This window comes from Zophobas morio, unplaced genomic scaffold (assembly GCF_036711695.1).
Source record: "Zophobas morio isolate AGI-343-1 ecotype UQ-CSIRO unplaced genomic scaffold, CSIRO_AGI_Zmor_V1 ptg000006l, whole genome shotgun sequence".
Lineage (NCBI taxonomy): Eukaryota > Metazoa > Arthropoda > Insecta > Coleoptera > Tenebrionidae > Zophobas > Zophobas morio.
Window position 1 is genome coordinate 14,740,751 of NW_026972111.1, and position 22,146 is coordinate 14,762,896.

General features: G+C 34.1%; 3 protein-coding genes across 4 annotated transcripts in view; 2 read left to right on the forward strand and 1 right to left on the reverse strand.

The window, feature by feature from the left end:
- Nucleotides 1-955: 955 nt before the first annotated feature.
- On the reverse strand, nt 956-18,845 carry LOC135123665 (uncharacterized protein CG5098). 2 transcript variants are annotated; one of them, XM_064048508.1, is made up of 3 exons: nt 18,395-18,845; nt 4,999-5,212; nt 956-4,946 (listed from the first exon to the last, which is right to left on the reverse strand). In XM_064048508.1, the coding sequence occupies exons 2-3, from the start codon at nt 5,071-5,073 to the stop codon at nt 2,688-2,690; spliced, it is 2,334 nt and encodes a 777-aa protein (XP_063904578.1). In that variant the 5' UTR covers nt 5,074-5,212; nt 18,395-18,845; the 3' UTR covers nt 956-2,687. The 2 variants fall into 2 exon arrangements, with proteins under 2 accessions (XP_063904578.1, XP_063904579.1); XM_064048509.1 differs by lacking the exon at nt 18,395-18,845 and adding an exon at nt 18,057-18,259.
- Nucleotides 18,846-20,109: 1,264 nt separating this feature from the next.
- LOC135123667 (uncharacterized protein) lies at nt 20,110-21,753 on the forward strand. Its single transcript, XM_064048514.1, has 5 exons — nt 20,110-20,250; nt 20,321-20,399; nt 20,457-20,660; nt 20,710-21,017; nt 21,067-21,753. The coding sequence occupies exons 1-5, from the start codon at nt 20,138-20,140 to the stop codon at nt 21,317-21,319; spliced, it is 957 nt and encodes a 318-aa protein (XP_063904584.1). The 5' UTR covers nt 20,110-20,137; the 3' UTR covers nt 21,320-21,753.
- A 94-nt stretch (nt 21,754-21,847) lies between these two features.
- The window catches only part of LOC135123668 (uncharacterized), a 32,898-nt gene continuing 32,599 nt past the window's right edge, over nt 21,848-22,146 (forward strand). Inside the window, exon 1 of the mRNA XM_064048516.1 lies at nt 21,848-22,135. The gene's annotated coding sequence lies outside the window, so the exon portion shown is untranslated. The remainder of the gene's footprint in view (nt 22,136-22,146) is intronic.

Genomic DNA, 22,146 nt, shown 5'->3' on the forward strand with positions numbered 1-22,146 from the left:
TACCATCTTGATGACAGTTCCAAATTTTTTTCGTATGCTAGTGTAGGTAAACGAAGAAAAATGTTGCTGCCTCGGTGGGAATAGAACCCCACGTCCCCTCTTGTCGGGCAGGTATCTTGACCACTAGATCACGAGGCCGCTTATCTTTCTTCGCTTACTATTCCTTCTTATTGTGACGCCACACTACTATTACTACTATTGTTTATTAAAAAAAAAAACAAAAACGGCCAACGGAATCAAAAGACCTACATTTTCGTACATTAACATGATTGATTCAAAACACTAGGAAACCAAATCTACGAAGTCAAATTAAAGAAAGTAGAAAATATACAATATATAAAGCAATATATGTGAAAATAAGAAACCAGCGAAGCTGACACCACACAGTTTAACATATTAAAAGTACCTACGCAAAGAAATACGCCTAGTCGTTAGGTATATTCTAGTTAAGTAGTTTTATTACATCTACGTATACAGAACGTCATCAATAATGTTGTTCACCTAGTAGTATCTTCACCGAAACTTAACAACAGTTTTTCTTTAATGTATTAACAAATGCTCTTAATGCTGGTAAGACATTATTTACCCGTTCTACTCTAATTATTAAGACTTACCTAGTTATTATGCTTTCACGTAAAAGAAAACACGATTAGAAAAAACAGATGTTAACATTAATTTACCAACAAATAGCTGTTCTACAAATTTATGGCACTTAAGCATCATCGCTTAATTTAATTTCACCACAAACAAAGTAACAAACCGGATTTTGACAACTGGTCGATCAAAGTACGACTTAAGGAAGCGGAAACAGAAAAATCATGAACTTAATTTTTTTTTTCATTTTAGATTTTGTAGGAAAGGTACATAACTTATGTTTTTAAATGCAAATACTCACTTTCTATTTTTATTAAAAAGGTTATTATTTAAATACAGGTACAATAATGCAATTAATGCCCTATACTATATTGATTCCCGAGTTTTATACTTATCTAAAATTAGTTTATACCACTAGCAATAAAAAGAACGTCATCACATGACTCTTAATTCTACCTATTTGTTGAAAAGTAAGGGTGTCTATTGCAAATAATCATTTGTCAAAAACCGTAATATCTTAAATAAGTATGTTGGTTCTTTCAACAGAATATCTATTTGTGGTGATATTGCACTTCTATTGTGTTTAAAGTCTCCCAAGAAATGCGGTTCTAAATACACGGCATAATAACATCACAAAAACACATTAATTTTGGTTTTTTAGAACGCAAAGTATCACACGAAATCAAGACAATATTCTTGCGAGCAGGCAGATACTTAAACGGTACCTTAACACATATTTTTGACCATTTATTTTTATAATTGCACTAAATAAGACGCCAAAGGTTTATAGTAAATAACAGTGATACTCTCTTCACTTGTTTATTACTATATTATCAACACAGTATAGCTTTAAATTTTTAAAAGAGCTTCTGATACATATATAGCTTTACAAAAGATGTTAATTGTGTAAATTTTAGCTTTCAAAATTATACCGTGTCGTGACAACTAAGCATTTTAATTGAAGCAGAAAAAAAACTCCCTCTATTTCTAGATGGGGTAGATAAAAATAGTTATGCAAGATGTAATTCAAAGGCATAGAAAACAATTAAGCATTATTTATTAAAAGATCATACTCGTGTTACTACTTCTCTTTTTTCTGTTCCTCGCAAGTTCTTGTAAACTTCTTCCTTAACCTGAAAAGTCTGTAGCTATGATTTTTCTTGATGATGATTAATAAATCTGTCTTCGAACTATAATCAACACTTTCAAACTAATAAAATTAGATTGCAACGTTTCCGTGTGTACCGCATATTATAAATTCCAAAATTTATTCGTGTATAATACGTTTGTCATTAAAATTAACGTTATTTAGTTGTAATGTGCTTCTGACAAGGGTCGACGCATGCGCCTAGCGGCACTTTTAATTCCAATTTTAGTTTTGTACAAAAAACACTACTTTATCACACGTAATAATTTTCAAAAAGAGAATGTTTAATTAATTTTATTAAATACTTTTGCCCAAAACATAAATTTTGCTATTTACATAATGTACACTTTTCGGTATTTAATTATTACTACGATTAACGTGATACAGGGTATACATTTAAAAATGAGAGTATTTTTAAAATTTTTCATTTTTTACAAAAAATAAGCGTATTTTAAGACATATTTTACATTTTCCTTTCATTTATACTATCGTTCTATAAACAACTAGTTACTAAATAGAACTCATGAAATCAAATCTTTCTAATGGAACATCCATTTTTATACAATTAATAGGTACAAATTGAATTTAAGTAAAGTTCATTGCTATTTTGTAATTACGTCCAATCGCCATGATATAAAAATAATTATAAAAAGTAAAATGAAAAAAATACAATACTGGAAAATCTATACGAGTACCTAATATCTTACACATACGATAGTTTTCACGATGAAACAAGTCCTATTATAAATTTTCCAGTGAAGATCGGTCAATAAATAAAATCTCTAGGCCGTTCTTTGAACAACTAGCACCTGTTTTAATAATACCAACGTGACCACTGTAAAATGTCATGTGTCCAATTTTACAAAATAGCAACTATATAAAGAGAGAAAAATCGAAAAGTAAAAAAGTCAAACTAACCCATATAAAATAGATCACAAATGGTATGTTACAGAACCCTGTGTTCAGGACAGTAAGTCTTGTAGTTCTCTTCATCAAACTGCCAGTTATTGAACTGTGCACAGCACACGTGCGTTACGTTCATGCACCCCCTTTTCAGACAGCATATATTAGCCCCCTTGATATGACACTTGGCGCAAATCACGTTACAACTAGTCCACACCGCCTCTTCCAGGCCCACGATTTTCGGCCCCACCAAGTACACCCCCGCCGACCAGACGATACAATCCTCGTGCGCCCAGATCTCGAAAGTACCGTTTCCTGTGTCCGTAATACCCAAATAAACCTCCTCGTCCCCTTTCAAGTCCAGCGAATGTTTTCGCTTCTTCTTCCCGGTAACTTTGACGACGTTAACGGCGTTACTGTCGAGAGTCCTCGCGATTTTCTTACTTTTAAACTGTTTATCGTAGGGGTCGTCCAGGCGACGTTCGAATTCGGGCGAGTTCGTCGTGATGAAGTACGGACCGAAGAGGTCTCCGGGAGCCGGCACGCTGTTGTTGATCGTCGGCCCTGTCAGTTCCGTGGCATGAGGTCCCCTTTTGCAAAACGCACAAATCCACGAAGCGTCTTTCGTTTGAGCGTCGTACTGGTTACTCAAGGTACTGCAATGAAGGCCTTTAGTCCGGACTTTATGCCTGTACTCGCTGTCGTCGTGGAACTTCTTCGTTTTGTGCGTCTTCTTGTCGGGATCGTCGTCGTTAGTCGGTGTGTTTATAACACTAACCGATAGCGGCGAGTCTCTAGGGCCTCTGATTTGGATGAAGGGACCGCGAGATTTACTCGAACTGGCATTACTTCCCGAGTCGTAAGCGTAAACGTCCTTCATCGCTTCGATTTTTGAGTTCTTTTTTAGTTTCGACGATTTTAGAGCGGCCTTGCCCGCTTTTTTCGCTGCCTTTTTCTTCGGCGTGGATTCGGTCGAGATATCGCTGTTTCGTCTAGACTGTGTCCTCCGCTGCTTCCTTTTGCCTTTCTTCGGCGATTTTTTGACTACGGTCAGATCGTTTGACGTTGACGTGACGTTGTCTTGGCTCGTCGATGCAGGGTTATCTTCTAATTTAGATAAATCCTCCATTTTTCCCTCGGTATCGATTTTGAGAGGATCGCTCGAATCCTCGATGCCCGCAAACATCTCCTCCAACTTGTTTTCGACTTCAACAAATTGTGTGTTGCTCATTTTCTTTTGGGCTGTAGTCGTCACGTTATTCGAACTGTTACTCAAATCGCTAGTTTCACTCGTAAGAGTCTCTTGCAGGTTCTCCTTCGTCTTGATAACACTAACCGAAATCGGTTTCGAGTCTGGCTTTTCTTCGGGAACCGTCAAGATTTCAGTGGGCTTCGTCTTCAACCCCTCCTGCACCATAGCTGCTATGTTATCTATAGTTTCAGACTCCGACGACGTTTTCCTTCGAGTTTTCGCCGGCACCTCTTCCACAGCATCATCCAACGATCTTCGCCTTTCGGGTATCTTCTTCTCTTCGCTAACCTCCGCGTTTGATTTATTGTCGTCCTTCTTAATCTCCGGCTGGTTGCTGCTTTGGTCCGGCAAGATGATCTTCTCCTCCTCCTTGGGAACGCGCACCGTTTTGCTCGGTTTTCTTTTCCTTCGCGACTTGTTGCTGTCCAAGCTGTCCTCGTTGCTGTAAGGCGAGACGACATCGTCGTCTCTAACGTTAGTAGGAGTAGGTACGTTGAGGATACTGCTAGAGTTACTGTTTTCGTCTTGCGAACTCGCGGCTTGCACGATCACACTCCGATTGGCCGGTTTCTCGTCACTGTCCTTTTCGCTTTCGGTCGGTTTTTCGAGATTCGGGTTGAGTCTTTCCAGGATCGAATCGACGCGTTTACTCGAGCGCTTCTTCGCGTCGGAGCTCAGGCCCGGGCTGATCGACTTCAGGCCCGGGCTAACGGGCTTGATCGCGGCGGGGCCCACTTCCACGGGTTGGATGTCGAGCGCACTGACGGGCAAACTGTTTATTTTATTGGTATCGCGCACACTTAAACTTATGGGACTCGTGAGTATTTCGCCGTTTTGGCTGCCGTTTCGCGTGACGGATAGGTCTACTCCGGGGGCGTGGCGCGGGAACTGTCTCTCCGATAGCATCTGTTCGAGGCTGAAGATGTGCGAGTGTGGCATGGTTTTCATCGGCTCCGTTGTGGGAGTGTGCCACGTCGGCTGGTGGAGAAGGGAATGTTCGTTGGACATGTGAGCGTGTTGAGGTTGTCTCGTCGGGAAATAATTTGGTACCTTGAACATTTAGCTTCGTGTAGTTTTTAGTGGCGACGCGCTTTTTACTTACTTGTAGGTGATTCCACGCAGCATTCGATGGAGGCGGTTGCCTACTGTGGGGATGATGGGGAGGACCTCCCGACATTTTGACAGATGCACGAATGAGAGTTCTGTCTCAGTCTGGTGGCATAGTAGCGATCAATCGTATTTTGATATAAACATAAATCCTAGTTGAGTAAAATTAAACGATCTGTATCCCGGGCGATGGATCCTTTTGTAAAAATCTGAAACAAGAGAAAGTGACAGTGATAATTCTATGTAGTGATGTTATAGTCAGGGAAAAAAGAAATTAGTGCAGGAAGTTGCTACGTTATTTTAAAATATTGTATGTAGTTATAAGTTATTTAAAAGTACTTTGGTCAATTTTGAGTGTTTCCATTTACAACCAACATCGATGACTATATTTATCTCTTCCAAAAGAACCAAACTCATTTGACACTACACCAAAATCGCCGAACAGATGCAGTAATAACACCGCGTGATCAATGAGTGAACAACGCAACTAACGTTCTTATTGGTCATGACACCTTGAGTAGATTTAACAGAGTTTTAACACGGGCCCTTCACGCAACTTCCACATGATCACTGGATCTATTCGTAGGTTTAGACCAATGCAACCAATTTAAGCAAAATACGGACAGGGGTAAAAATTGCGATATTGACGTAGAAAACAAGGACACAAGAAAGTGAACAATCGGTAAATTTAAAAATTCACAGCGGTACAGAACCGTGTCTTCTGACGTCACTGACTGTTTGCGAGCAAGCAGATAAGAAAGTTTCTCTCAGCGAATTGACTTTGAAACTTAAAAGGTGGGGAGGGAGCGTATTAGCGTTGCAGCTGTTGCCTGCTGTATACCTTTTACATCTCAGTTCATGGGTTTAAATCCAAATTTTAGTTTTAAATTATATTATTGAAACTTAATTTAAACCTCACTAACATATAATTAGTAAAAATTACATAAAAAAACTAACTATGGAGCCGGAGAATATACAAAATAAACTATACCCATTAGGAACATCCCGCATAGATTGTAGTTGCCAAAATCTGCTGTATTTTAAAGACTTCTCTTTTTTACTAGAGATTTAATAGTATTAAATAATTTTGACAGATCAATTGTGACCAAATACCTTCATATTTTTATAAGCATATCCCCCTCACAACAAAGTCATCAAGAAAGTTCTAGTGATGGTCGGCTCGAGAAGTGCCCTGTTTGTTGAAAGCCATCAATGAATCGCTTAGGATTATGGTAATGATAATTTACAACCGACTACTCTATTAAAATAAACAAAGGTTCTATGAATCAAACGTCGATGAACACATTTTAGTAGGGATGTACCGACTAGTGGCCGAACGGTCGGATAAGCCGACTATTCGGCCGTTTTTCATCGTCGGCTGGCAGTCGGCGACTGGTCGGCAAAACAGCCGATCGGTCGGCTTTTTTTATTAAAATTAAAATAGTAAGTATATAAAACAATGAAACCCGGTTTACAGAACCTCAATTAAATATTTAATTGCGATTTAATTTTTAACCCCGCGTTAAAGTACCATGTGACCGACTCTACGCCAATGAGACGTCGCTAATGGCCTTGTTAAATGCGCGATCAACTTAATCTCAGTTAAAATATTGTATAAAATGGCCATAAATTGTGTTATTCTTTATTTTTGTACTGAGTTACAAAAAAAAAATTAAATGTTAAAATTATCCAAACAAATTTAACACATTTTTTGGAAAACGAAGGAACTTTAGTTATTCCTTAAAATAAAACAAATTTTTAAGATAGTCAGAGAAATAGAAAAAAAAACACACTGTCTGTCGCATTTATAAACCGGTTTTAGCAAAGCCGAACAGTCGGCCGACTAGTCGGTTTTTACTGGCCGAATAATCGGCTAGTCGGTTAGTCGGCCAGATCTACAGTCGGTACATCTCTACATTTTAGGTTTCAGACAAGCAACCCAAAAATAGGAAAATGCTTTAAATCATCACTCTTATAACCTTAGGGGTCCCAATACTTTTGAAAACAGAAAGTCAGTGTTCACTATTTGGTCGACTCTAAAGTTTTGTAATCGATCATTAAAAATGTTTATGATTACATTTAGATGTTTATTCTCTTCTACAAAACGCATAAACATTGCTATTAAAAAACTATTACAAATAATCTTATTGTTTCTAAAAAGTAGCCACTGTCTGATAATTTCAGTAACAAGTTGTCTTACATTATGAATAGTACAAAAAAGTCAATACAAAAACTAATGTTTTCTTGTAGTATAATAAATGTAATAAAACAACAAAAACCTTCGACAACAATATTGTTGGCCTCAGCAATAACAATTTATTATTTTTTATTTTTGTTTTTTTTTCGTATTTTTACTTCCAGAGCGTAAGCTAAGGAAATATAGTAAGCAAGTCCATCGGGCGACTTGCCAGTTTCGTGTTTTCTCCACGTTTTATGACCCCCAGAGTACGAAAAAACTTCCGTCTGTCTGTTGATGACGTCCGCTCATTATATTGCATAATTAACATTCTATGAAATACTGTACTCCTGTACTTGTGGTTTACGAATCGACCTTGATTTTGTTGATTATTATTAGATTTGTTTATTGTTTAATTCGCCCTCTATTTTAGACACATAGTATACAACAGTGTTCCAGCTAGTGTGGCTCAGTATCGCAATCTTCGGTCGAACGTTGGAAGCTGCCGGGCGACATGCCTTTATTTGCATTACATGAAATAAATTTAAAAAAATCGTCTTTATTTAATAATGGCAAAATAATAGTTATAATAATATTATTCAGAACGTTTCGTTCGATTGTGACTTATTTAATAATTTTAGTCCTGTTTTGAAGAGACAAATTCATTCCAATCAAACAAAGCTCTACGTGATATTCTTTTGACGTATAAACATAAACGCACCAAGTTAACCATGTCGTTTAAGTTGAGAGACCATTTTTTCCGTTGGTTGTCTGTTTTAAATATATTTTATGTTGTCCGTATTTGTGCGAAGCGTGAATTTATCACAAAAAAAAAAAATCGCAAAATCAAATTTTACCATTTTTCAAAGTAGATTGAACTCTATTACAATATTTCCTTACCTTACGGTTTTTTTTTCAGTTTAAAGTAGTAAGTTTAGTAATCATGAGACATGATTGCCTTATTATCTATTTACAACTTCATTATATAGTTACTATTGTCGGTGCACTAAGGTCGCAAACATGAAAATCTTTCGGCTTAAAATATTTACACTACGTGTAACTGATCTTTCCTACAATTTAAAACGTTGTATTGTAGTATTTTTAAAGTGTGACCTGTTATGTAACGAATTTTCACAAAAAAAAAGCCGAACAACGGAGGTGATCGTAAACTAGTTTCGGGACAAAGAGGTAGTGCCGGTGCTCCTCAGACAATATTTAATTCAACGAGTAACGCTTGTAATAGATGTCAGATTTCAAAGACAGAATTCCAATAAAATCTGAAAATCTGTTGAATCGACATTTATTAGCTGGGACTAATGTTACTTTCATAGAAACGGTTAAACCAGCAATTTTTGTCCAATCAATCCCACATCCTTGGCAGTTTGCCCTTAAAAAATCGTCAATGAAAATTGTCATTTATTTAGGAGTTAAATGAGTAAGATGGCACACTTTTATTATGCGTAGCAAAGTTAAAACATGAATTTTGGCCACAAGAACGCCACTGCTTATTAGTATGAGACCTAACACATGGTGGCAACGCCAACTGCGGGAGGCAATTTATTCAATTTAGTATTTTTACATTGTATTTAGACCCGGTTTACATACTTATTCATGCAGATAGTTAATCAGTCACGTGTTCAAATTCAACCAATCGCATTTTTAGATACAGGTTAATCGCCTATTAAATTTTAATTCCAAGTAAATATTTAATTCACCTACCATACACCAGGATATAGGCGTATAAAAAAAGAAACAAATAAAAAATTTAATGCCACGTAGTTTTGATAATAATTGATCCGAAGTTTTCCTGTTATGCAAACGACTATGTATGCAAATTGTAGGCTCTAGAAAAAGGCACAAAAAAAACTACTTCCATTTATTGTCTCGATAACAACTACGGCTGAGAGTTGCGAAACTAGTTTGTTATATTTATCGAATTATACAACACTATCTTTTTAATTAAATGCGATGGTTTACTTGTGGAAATAATAACGATCGGAAGATCTTGTCAAAATTACGATGCTGAAATTCTTTGAGAAATTTATTTGTAATAAAAATAGTTCAATAATTCATAGTTCAAGAACATCTGCCTGCTTTGGCACAAGTTTCGCACTATGTTGTGCTTTAAATTAAATATTTACTCTTAACTTTGAAATACCGTACAATGTCTAAAAAAAAATAATATTACAAATCTCTGATATTGTATTGTTTATACTAAGTAATTATGGTTATATTTTCATACCTTAGTTGGTATTGCATACTGTTTGTAACAGCCATAAACTATATAAAGTTGCATTCACAACTGTAAACTACATATTTTATACCAGTATTAAAAACACATTTTCTACACTTGGATTGAATCTCTCATTATTTTTTGTGCCGGTCGTCAAGCTCCTTTTAAACTTTTAAGTCCTCGGGAAGCAACATTTGACAGAGGTAGAGTAATTCACCGAGCTTTATGATGATTATTTGAGAATCCTACAATTTCAAAATATTTACTGAAACGAAACTTTAACTTTCTCTTTTCTTTGCCAGCACGGATGGATCATCGGTTTCATTGTTTCGCAATCTATTTCCGCTCAAGTTTAAACATTTGAAAAATAGTCGGCTTTTGTGACGTCAGTTTAAAATTAATTGAAAATCAGTGTCTTCAATTAGATAACGCATTTTCGATAATTACTTAAGGTGTTATTCCAGCTTACCGCTTTTTTTAAATACTTGGGGCTAACATATCTCGACATACACCATCATATCGTGCGAGTCACTGTATTATTGATTTCCAATTATTTATAGATATATTTTACATATGTAAAAATATGTTTCAAATGGTTAGTTCATATCACTTTTACGACTGTTTAACGCGATAACAAGTTTTTCTGCTATATAGAGGGAAATTAGTTAGTTGCGATTGCACTTGACAACGCAAACCAAAAACAGAATAACTAAAACCAAGTTTTTCATTCGACACCTTTTTAACACATAGATCTGAAATTTGGAAGATAAAATTATTACAAACAATGGGTTATAAACAAAGGTATTTGCAAGTTTTTTGAACGGTATATGTCACGCCTGCACATATAAATTCCTGTTTACTAATTTTATTTTTTAATCTACATAAATGTTTACGATTTTTTTTCCGTGTCCGTGGTTTTGAAATTGCATGCAATTAAAAAGTGATATGGGAAATATTTTTGAATGTATTTTTATTGTTTAATTATTTGGAATAAAAATAAGTAGCAAGAAAAATCGAGTCAGGAGTTTTAATTATGTTTATTCAGCTTTTAATATAGCGCTTTACATTCTATTTAGTTATTTTCATTTTCCACGTATTTTAACATTCACAAGTATGTGACCCCGTATGATATTTGAATCGCGGTTTTGCGAGTTTTGAGCAATAAAGAGAATTTATTTCATTTACCTTGTTAGATATTAATACTGTTATGTTTTTACAAAGTTTCCCGGAATATTTTTAATTAATGTTGTGTTACAAATAGATAAAAAAAAATCTAGGCGGAATAAATCACCAGTTTAGATTACGTTATTTTAAAAAGTTAAATAACATTTACTATGCAAAATATTTAGGTGACGCCATCAAATTGTTGGTGGCGATCATCAGACAAATTTTGGTTATGGTTTTACCATCTACACGATTTTACTAAAATGCAAATAAAACATAATAATAATCAGCCAAATAATTTCGGACATGATTTGTGTAATAAAATCGACACAAACGGGAGACGATAGACAAACAGAGGGAAACCGGAGACCTTTTTTTATATCCTCCGAAGCACGAATCCTTGAGAAAACAAAAACTTACGCTAGAGAAGTAAAAAATCGATAGAAAATTTGGGTTTTATTTTGTTGAAAATATTTTATTGAAGTCAGTGTTCAAGTTATTTTAATTTTTAACTGCATCTAAAAAGGCGTTATATGCATTTTATTTTCATAATTTGATAATAACCAATCACAAAATTGCCAACTAAACTGTTTGAATTTCATGGACAGCGCAAATTTAAAACAATCATGAACGGTTAATATATATTTTTTGGAATTCTTGTAGAACTTGTTTTTCTGAATTCATTAATGTCTCATACTTTAATCACGCATACTCCGCCACTGTCTATAATTCAAATTCATTATGTTACGAAAACACACTTGTTTATATTTGGCTCGGAGTGCACTTGTCCTTCGGAAACGGATTAACAATTGCTCCAAAATTATGAACGCACTGATAAAGGGCAAAGTTATGTCCGTATTTCTAGAGAGTTTCCCCATTGTATTAAAATGTTGCGATCAACATTATTTTAGCAAGGACACGTATGTCAATTCCGGCATGTGCAGTGTAATACTAATAATAACACTTGGGTGTACCATTCTTGAGATTTGATCAATAAAAAAATATAGATGGGTAGTTGTCAGTGTAAAAAACAGAAAAAACCACGCCGTATCTGAAAGTGTGCTATTTTCGCGTTCCAAGACCGAACGCGAACACGGTACATGATAACTTAAAGTAGGTAACCTTGTAGGAAATCTATTTATACTAATAGAAAAGGTTTATGTACAATTTCGATTTTTTTACGAAAATTCATAAACAATAAGTAAAGGAGTATGTTACTACGAAACATTTTGAGGTTCACATTGTTGGTAGTGATGATTGGGCGAATTTTTGTTGGCGTTTCACCAGCTACATCATATTTTCAACATACATATAAAATTTAACAATTGGTCTGGGTAACGGGAGACCTCTTTTTCGTATTCAAGGGGGCACAATGTCGAGAAAACATGAAAGTAGCGAATCATTAGATCGACTCAATAATTACAATGTTTCCTTAAGGCGCTCAGGACGTAAAAACTGGGCCAAGGTTATTTACACAGAATTTTCCTCGGCCCTGAAACACAGTACAACATATCCAGCTTTTTTGAAAAATTCTAAAATTGGAATTTACGAAATTTAATTTCTTATCAGAACCTTGTATGTTTGCAGTGAATTTTGCCATTATAAAATTTTTTGATAAAGTTATGAACACTCTATGTGTGGTGCAATACATACTAATATTAACAGTACTGGATTTTCAAATTTTCTGGAAAATGGGGTGACCCGTTCTTGATTTGATCAATAAAGAAAATTGCCTCCTTCATTAATTTTTTGAGTCACGTTGTATAAGCAATTCTATAAAATGTAAATGCATTGATAGATTCATAATATTTTGCACATTTTAGTGAGGATGCATTTGGATAAATTTGGCTGCAAATTGTGAAATGTTGAACAATTTTGATTTTTTTGCCAAAAATTTTGATGGCAAAGATAAAAATCAAGGCGGATTCATAAACCACAAATGTAGAAATATGTATTATTGTATGAAATTAAAAAAAAACATTTACTATGTAAAATTTTGAGGTGATATTATTGGCAGAGATGATTAAATAAATTTTGATTACCGATGTTTCCAAAATACACATAAAGTTTCATAAAACGAAAACTTCCGAACTTTGGTGCCTTGAAAAATTTTCAATTTTTGTCGAAGATTTCGCCATATGACAACAGAACTAGAAAAAATTTTATGCGTGAAAACGTCAGAGCTATGGAAATGCTAGTTTTATTACTATCATACAAGAGAGAAAAACTGGGCGAAATTCAATAAAAAGGTAAAATGACATTTTTGTTAAAATCACCATTTTTTAGACAGAAATAAAGTTGTGTTTAAATTTTTGATATTATGAGGTCATCAGTCAATTAATTTTTTTAAGAAGTTAGGTCTTGTCCGTTAAATTTTGAAAAGAAAAAAACATAATTGTATCACAATATAAAAATTTAAAAAAATCGAAATTTGAATTGAAAAATTAAAAACTGTATTTAGACATCCATATCTCACTGTATAATAGCTACGTGCTTATAAAACTTACTATGCAGTTCATATATATGCCTGTTTGTCCTACCATATTTCCATTTGAAGATGGAAATTTGACGTTTTCTTACAAGTTATAGAAAAAATCGTGTGTGTATCACAAGTTCAAAATGCCTTCATCATTTTCTATATTTCTATTAATTGTATATAACTTAATTATTGTCACACGTGTAAGCTAAAATATAGTAATAACACAGAAAATTAAATATAAACTAATGATCGATCCAAATATATATACCTGTACCTTTTATTGGTTCTTTACTATTTTTATTTAACTCCGACGACGTTTCAAAGGTAACACTAACATCTTGATTATTGTCGTTTGAAACGTTTTTCGTTCTACGCTGCAAAAGCTGCAATAACTTTTGACTTTTATTCCTGCCACGTAATTTGTAAACAACATCTGATCTATTTTTGTCACTGCATTTTGACTCAGGCGTATCGATGAAATTTTATAATTCAATTTTGTATCAATACGTCAACACGATTGACATTTCTGGCCGAAATTAGGCCGTCCTATCATCAAGTCAGAGATTTTAACACACAAAAAAAATAAATTGTCGGTGAACGAATTCCGTCGAGAATAAATTCGCACTTATCTTTCAGCACCGTTCTCCGCTAAAAACACTCGACGGCAACACGCTTCCGTCCACGAAGCTGTGAATAAATCCAATCACGATGTTCGGTGTTGATTACGTGTCTAACAACAACTTCAAACAGGCCCGGGTATGGTTTCCTTTAATTTTAATAAGTTTGAATCAATGTCACGAAAATAAAAAGTGCTATCATTCGGTCACTCTTAATCCATCAATCGATCCAGGGCCGTATTTACATTGTGGCAATATCAATTTGTAACCTGTCTGCTGAAGCGCATGTTTTGAGGGTTAAACACGCAGAGACCTATTGCGTGTAATAAATAACGAGTGGTAATCACGAAAAATATTTATCAAATCGGAAATATTTAAGAGAATGCAGCTTGGTTTAAAGTTTAACTTTCCCGATATGTTTGGAATGACCAATTATTATTAATTGGTTGTTTGGGATTTAGATTAAATACTAGCTGTACCCGGTATGCGTTGCAATGCTACTTAACAAAGAAAATACGTGTAGTATGGTATTATTTATCTAATGTCAAACCGCAATCGAAATGTCACTGTTTGCATTTGTTGCAATTCAATTCTACCGAGCATGCGCACTCATATGCAGAAAACACGCCGGACGTGTGCATACGAAGAGAAGAATCCGGGAATACAGCATCTCAATTAACGAAATTTTGTATTGTTAACGGTATCGTTAATTTTTAAAGAGAACTGAAAAAATAATGCTCATCTGTTTATAAACGTTTTGTATCAACTGCATGCTTCTACTACACATAAAGTTGTTAACATAACTTTGGAATCGTTGACGTTTACAAACGCACGCAACATAATTTAAATTCACAATTAATTTCCTGTGAAATATTACAGAGTGCTTATTAAATAAATGGTCATTACATCGCCGTGAGCACTGACTTTAAACAGCCTTGATGAAACTAGAATTATTATAACACACCTGTCAAATGGTATGTGACGTTATGTTACATTGCTTTATTAAGAGTACGGTATATACAGTGGGTATCGAATGTGATTGTAAAGTGAGCGTTCCTGACTTTGAAAACATGGCCAAACTTTAGAAAAACTTAAATGTCACATTTTAGTAAAACAAATAAAACAAAAACGATGATTTTCCTTAGACATACTTCAATAGCAGAAAATTTAACTCAATCCAGTGATTACACAAACACTATTCGTAAAATGTCATAATCAAAAACTGCGAATTAATGCTAAATTGACAATAATTTGAAAGCGTAACCATTTAGTTGGCATTATTAAATAAGGTATGTTCATTGTGATGCAAATTACCGTCGCCTCACCAGCAACAATATAAAAATTGGTCGAAGGTTATTTACAGAACTTCCCTCGCCGTTGCAGTACAGTCTAACAAATCCCGCTTCTTTGAAAAATGTTAACATTTGATTTCGCGATTTTTGTTTTGTAATCACCCCTATAAAGTAAAACGGCAGTCGCCAGACAGATGTTAAACGATGGATAAACGGAAATAGGAGACCCCTTTTTTCGTACTCTTGAGGTCATGAAACGTCGAGAAAACTAGACAGTAACAGGTCGCCGGACTCGATTATAATACTTCCTTCGCTTACGCTCGGAAAAAAAATGACAAGGATGGGATTCTAACTCACGCACGCAGAGCTTCAGTTGCATAAATTCCACCCTGAGATTATTCGACCACGACAAACTTGTCTTTTACGTGTACGACATATCGATCCCTAGAGTACGAAAAAATAGGTCTTCCGATTCCGTCGGTCTGTCTGTTTTTATTTTTTATTGGACAGATCATTTCCGAAAGTACTGGACCGATTGTTGTAAAATTTTATATACAGTATGATTAAAGGCACTACTGCATAATTTTAATGTTACATGGCAAAAATAAGTAAATAATGCCAATGGCAGCATGGTCAACTCTTTAAAATACGGCATTCAGGGAATCTTAAAATTTCATGAATGATCAATTCTAACACCCTGGAAACAATTCGTTCAATTTTTAGACGTTCCAAAGAAATACGCAAAATCAGCATTTTCAAGGCAACTCAGCTGCAACAGTCAAGAGAATCGCGTGTTTTTTAAAGTATACAGCAATTTTTTTGCTAATAAAATTAATGATCGTGGAAATCAGTTTCGATAATGTAGCAAATTTAAAAATTCTGTAATCTTCTCTATTTTTGAAAAATGATCACAGTTTTACTAGAACTTATTTTTTCCATACAATTCGCCACTAAAATGATGCAGTAGTGCTCTGAATAACCCTGTATATGTGAGGAATATCATGTAGACCGTAAAACGCACCAAAATTTGTCTGATCGTGGGATGACGTCATTTCCAAAATTTACAATAGTAAGTGTTATTTAAATTTCATAAAATAACATATTCCTATACTTGTGGTTTATGAATCGGTGTTGAGTTTTTACCCTAGACATCCAGATTTTTGGAAAAAAGGCAAAATTGTATAACAAAATTTTACAATTTGACTTTGAAACTGAAAAACCGAATGCTCTGAAATCATTAACGAAAATTTATCCGTTTATCTAGTCTCAAAATTTACCAAGTAAATCCTATCTACAATATGTAAAATATTATGATCAGCAGGGCGGCTGAAAAAAAATGAATGAGGCAAATTATTTTATTGAACCGCTTCACCCATTTTACACTTCATATTCAAATTGATAGTGTCCTTGCTAAAATATTGATGACATTATCACAAAATTTTGATATGAAAAAACTCACTTGAAAAAACGCATAGCATGCTTCTTTATCTGTACTTTGACAGCCCACACATATCTTTATTTTCAACTTACAGGAATTATCAAAAAAAAAAAATCACAAAATTAAATTTTATAATATTACGAAGCTGTATTTGTTTGCGTGGATTGGATTTGTTTGATTGTACTTCAGGGGTGAGGGAAGGTCTGTCTAACTAACCCTAGACGATTTGTATAATTTACGTTTATACTACAAGTTGGGTTAGTTATGATCATCGTGGTGTAAATTACTGGTACCCTACTAAAAAATAAATGGATAGATAAAATTCTAATCAAATAACAAAAACTCGAAACCTTCTTAGTGCCAAACTGACAAGCTGTTGATGATTACTTTGATTACTTTTAACGAAAAAATAATCAATTTAATCAACAGTCATTATCACACTAATTAAACGCCGTTGCCTACCAGTATCAGATCGCGCACGGAATTGCTGATACCTGTATTTTAAATAATTGCAACGTTTGCATGACAATTTGGTTGCTCTGCAATTATTCAAAGCGTGTATGATTTACACTGAAGTGAATAAAAATCCGCAAATAATTTTTGGGTATAACTGGTTGCATATTTTTTGGTTTAGCTATCAAAAAGCAAAATTATTTTCACTGTGAAGTACTGGAAAAACCTTGTCAAATTTATTTCAACAAAAATGACTTCCACTGTGCATTGTATATATAAATTCTACATTTCTGAAGATGAGCAAGTTCTTATTATAATTAAATTAAACGGACTCTGTTTAAAATGTCGATTCTAAATGAACAAATTTTTTAATAAATTTACGTATAGTATAGTCTATGACATAATGAAGCTCGACCCACAGTGTTAAAATTTATAACATACGATTTCATTATTTTTGAAAACGCACTTTTAGGTAAAGCTAATAAATACATATTAACACACATTGTTAAATTATTATTCTGACACAATGGTAGGTAATTATTATGGTTTAAGTTATTTATCGTTTTATTTCCTATTATTTATTTTAAAGATATTATCGTGCAACAGTTTCAGCTATATAGTAACTACTTTTAGGTAAATTTTTTCCTAAAATCTGAAAAACTCCAAAGCAACCTAAGAGTTCAAATAATAAATATTGTGCATATATTGGAAAAACTTTAAAATAAATCAACAGATCAATGTTTCATAGGCGTACTTACTTGAATTTATTATTTTTTTAATCTAAATAAACATGAGCTGAAAATGCACGTGTATAACATTGCACACTTTTGTTTTTCTTTGTTAACTTTTTTTTATTCGACCTTGACGACCTCTCAAAGGTGACATTTAATCATCATGATATAATATTTTACATATTTTCCTTTCTGCGTTGCAAAAGCTGCAATAACTTTCAACTCAATCCTTCAACCTAAACTGAAAACAATATTTCAACAACCTACTTTTGTATTTGTGTCGTTTTAATTCAGTACGTAACAAGGAAGTTTTTAATGCAGAAATACATTTTTTCTAGGAATTGGTCAACCTTGTCTGGCATCCTAGACCAATAGTATGATGTTTGTAATCAAGTAGTCAAGACTAACACAAAACTATAAGTTTTCTACAAAAAAAAAAAAAACTCAAAAAGGGATTCCCTCCAACATACATGTCTCACTCATCTTTCAGCATCGCTCTATTCTAAAGGCACACACCCGACAGCAACATGCTTCCGCCCCCGAAGCTATTAACAAATCCAATCACGACGCTCTACATCACTGATGACGTCACTGATTACATGTCAAACAACGACCCCAAATACGCGTCCGTGTATGGTTCCCTTTAAATTTGACAAATTCGCATAGAACGGAAATTTTCGCACACATGGCAATTCGGGCCAATGCCACGAAAAGAAAAACTGAAATCACTCTGCCATCGCTAGTCAATCAATCGATCCAGGGCCGTATTTACATTTTGGCAATGTCAATTTGTAGCTTGTCGACTTACCTGGGCGTTTTGGGGCGCCCAACACGGCCCGAGCTCGTAGCTGTCACAATAATTAATAATTAATAAATCACAATTTATGGATTCTTGCGAGTGTTTGGGTCGGATCGCCCCTCTTGACCACTTTGTCGTGGACGCGGCACACAGAAAGGAATTTATGACGTTTTGTGTCGGGGTCCTCAAGTGATTATTGGGGGCAATTAGGGAACCGCACAATTTCGAAAGCCTGAATCGATGTTTGGAAAATAACACACTGTTACAACGTTGACTGTTCAACTTTTGGCACACCGTGATGGCGTTGGGACGGCCGGTTCGACTCCGGGGGGCCTCAAATCATTATAAACACTCCTTATTCAAACGGTGGAGGCTTTTTCCGCGAATTTTTTAACGATTTGGGCAAAGGCACGGCCATAAAACAGCCGACTTCTAACAATGGCGGACCCGGTTTTCTACATTTTTGGAACGGAGGCGCCATCTCGCGGCCACTCCACGCCATTTTAAAACTTAATTGATTTATAATTATCGTACGAATTAGTCCGAATTAAATGCATAAGCATACTTTCATTTATGCTACAACATTTTTTAAGCATCTAAGATTTATATAATTTATCGTAATTTATGTTTATCGACTTTTATATATAAAACAAAAAAAAACATCATCGACATTTAAACGAGAGATGAACTACTTAATAATTAGTTCATTGTTTTGTCAGTTAAAAAATAACAAAAGAATTCTGTAATATTCATACGAAAAATGCAGTAATTACAAGGAAAGTAAAACGTTAGAAAAAAAAAGTAAAATTAGTTCATAAGTTGTCTGCACGTTGTTTTATTAATATGTGTATATTGCATATAGTATGGCATGCCTTTTACCAGCGGTTTAATAATGTACTTACGCATACAGCATATTAACTAAAATTTATTTATTTACGACTTTCAAGAAACTTGATGGCATCATGTGATTTTTTCCAATAATAGCTTATTAAAATCTAAAATGCAACGATATCTGTGGTTTGTTCACACTTTTGTTTTTAGAACTATTTATCCAGGATCTCAAAAAATTAACAAGCTAGACGATATATTTAATAATCATAGAACCTTAACAACATTTTGTTTATTTATTTTCAGATTTTTTCCAAATGGAATCTCCATTTCTGAATTTTTAGAGAATGGACGTTGATAATTTTGCATAAAAACAGCTTTTTATGAAATCGCTGATAAAACTTAGCGATTAAGTAGATTCGTATGAATGACACAATTTTTTAATTTCTACCATATTAAATTGTGGCTATCTCTTGTACCGTGGCTAAACCCATATGTGTATAGCCTACAATATAAGAAGTTGTTGAAAATATCGATGCAAATGACGTACATTTCTAAGCACAAGTTAGGAGTTTGTACTTTTTTACTACTTGATTTTTCGATATCAATTGTTATATACTGTTATTAGGCATTTATATTTATTGTTACTTAATCAAACCCTAAAGTTACATTTTTGGAAATTTAACTATAGTTCAAAATTTAAACATCGACACAATTATTGATTTACTCAGTTTGGTGGGCGTAACACTTTAATGACGGCTCAATATCTCACCACTTATTATTTACCTCTCTCTTGTTCGTACTTTTGTCTTTATTCTTAAAGAAACTCTCTACTTTATTACTTCTGTTGTTCTTGTTAACAATGTGACCAATCTGATAAAATAAAAGTCGCTGCTGAGCCTGCGTGACATTTTCCAAATAAATATGGCCGCCTCCAGTGTCCGTGGAGTTTCAAGAGTTTTAGAAAAATTAGAAAATTCAGTTAAAAATGGAAACTATTACGAAGCCCATCAGATGTACAGAACTTTGTATTTTAGGTACTCTCTATTAACTGTCACTTCTTTGTAATAATTCCAGAAAATTCGATACATAACCTCTATCTTGTAGGTACTTGGCTCAGAAAAAATACAAAGAAACTTTGGATATGTTGTACAATGGATCACTACTGTTCTTAGAGCACGATCAGGTGATTTTATCACCAATTTATGTATTAATCGCAGGTCTCACGGTGTTTTTTTTGTAGCAAATTAGTGGTGCAGATTTAGCAATACTATTAGTTGATGTTCTAGTCAAATCTGAAGAAAAAGACTATGACGGGTGGACGCCTAAACTCTGTAAGATATTTTCAAGCATAAATGCTTCAACTCCTGAAAGAGAAACCTTTCTGGCTCAAGCTTTACGTTGGTCTTCTAATCACCGAAGTTTTGGACATCCATTTTTACATCAAGTCAGTGACAGAATTTACGTAAATTTGAATACAATGGTTTGCATTTTAGTGCATAGCACAGGTTTATTGGGACGAAAAGAATTATTATCAAGCTCGCCACCATTATATTTATTCAAAAGATGGGCTAGGTTGTGCAAAACTGTTAATTGAATTTCAAAGCACTCAGGGTTTTCAATGTGAAGCTGATTTATTTATTGCACAAGCTGTGTTCCAGTATTTATGCCTAAGTAATAAAATCACTGCTTACCAAACTTTCACAAGCTATACAGAGCAACACCCTCGGATAAAGAGATCAGGACCCCCGTATCTATTGCCCCTACTTAATTTCATATTCTTTTTACTTCAAGCTATTGAAAGGTGGGTATTTTATGGTTAAAGGTGAAAAATAATTGTCTGTCCGTTGCAGTCGTAAATTACCAACATTTGTTGTACTGTGTGAGCAGTATGAACCGTCCATTAAAAGGGATCCTTGTTATGTTGGTTATTTGGATAAAATAGGTCAAATTTTTTTTGGTTTGAAACCCCCACAGCAAAAACAGACTGGTTTGTTTGGAAATTTCTTTGAGTCGTTCTTGCGAGGTTTAGATGACAGTGATGAAGAAACATCACAGGCATCAACATCAAATCTCCCAGATATGATGCACTCTGAACTAGACTAGTAATTATTGATTTTAAAAATTTGTCTGGGGATTTTTTTAGTGTTTTTTATATGATGAAACACGTACATTATTTGGTAAGTTATTTAAATTGTGCTGCAGATTATCGGACTACATACTTACAATCAAATTGTATTTTGTTAACTTTTTAAGTTTCTACATTTCAAAAATCACATTGTAAATGGCTCTTTATTATATTATTATACTTATTATGTAATATAACTAATTGCAATTATTACAAAATTTATTAGGTTGGATATCTTGAAAAATCACTTTTTATCAATTTGGGACTGAAGTTAGAGAGTGTCAATTTCAGTGTATCATGTAATCATAACACTTTTTTTTTTGAGATATCTCGCCCTCTTTGTTATGCGTTAGTTTATTTTTCCTTTTTAATATTATTTAAATGCTTGTAAAATAAATTTTATCAGTTTGAATGGGACTAGTAATTGAAGAACCTCTGGATAGTTGCATTGCAATTGAAATTTTTGCAGACAATTAAGTATCATACAGAAATACAGTTTAAATTGTGGCTGTCTAGTATTTACAAAACTCGCTTTATTGTGGACAGAGCAGACGTCGCACATTGGCGCTAATTATAAATGGAAATAACATCTTAAATATTCAGCGGATTTTGCAGTACTGCTAGTGGCGTGAAAACAACTGATTGTGTAACTGATAAAAGTGCAGTGGAACACATTAATATGATTATTGTGTTTATTTATGTTCATATTTCTCGTTCGTGGTGTTTATGGGACAACATGAAGGATTTTTCTAAACACTAATATTTGAATCATTAAAATCGAGCAAAAACGTAAGGTATGTAGTGA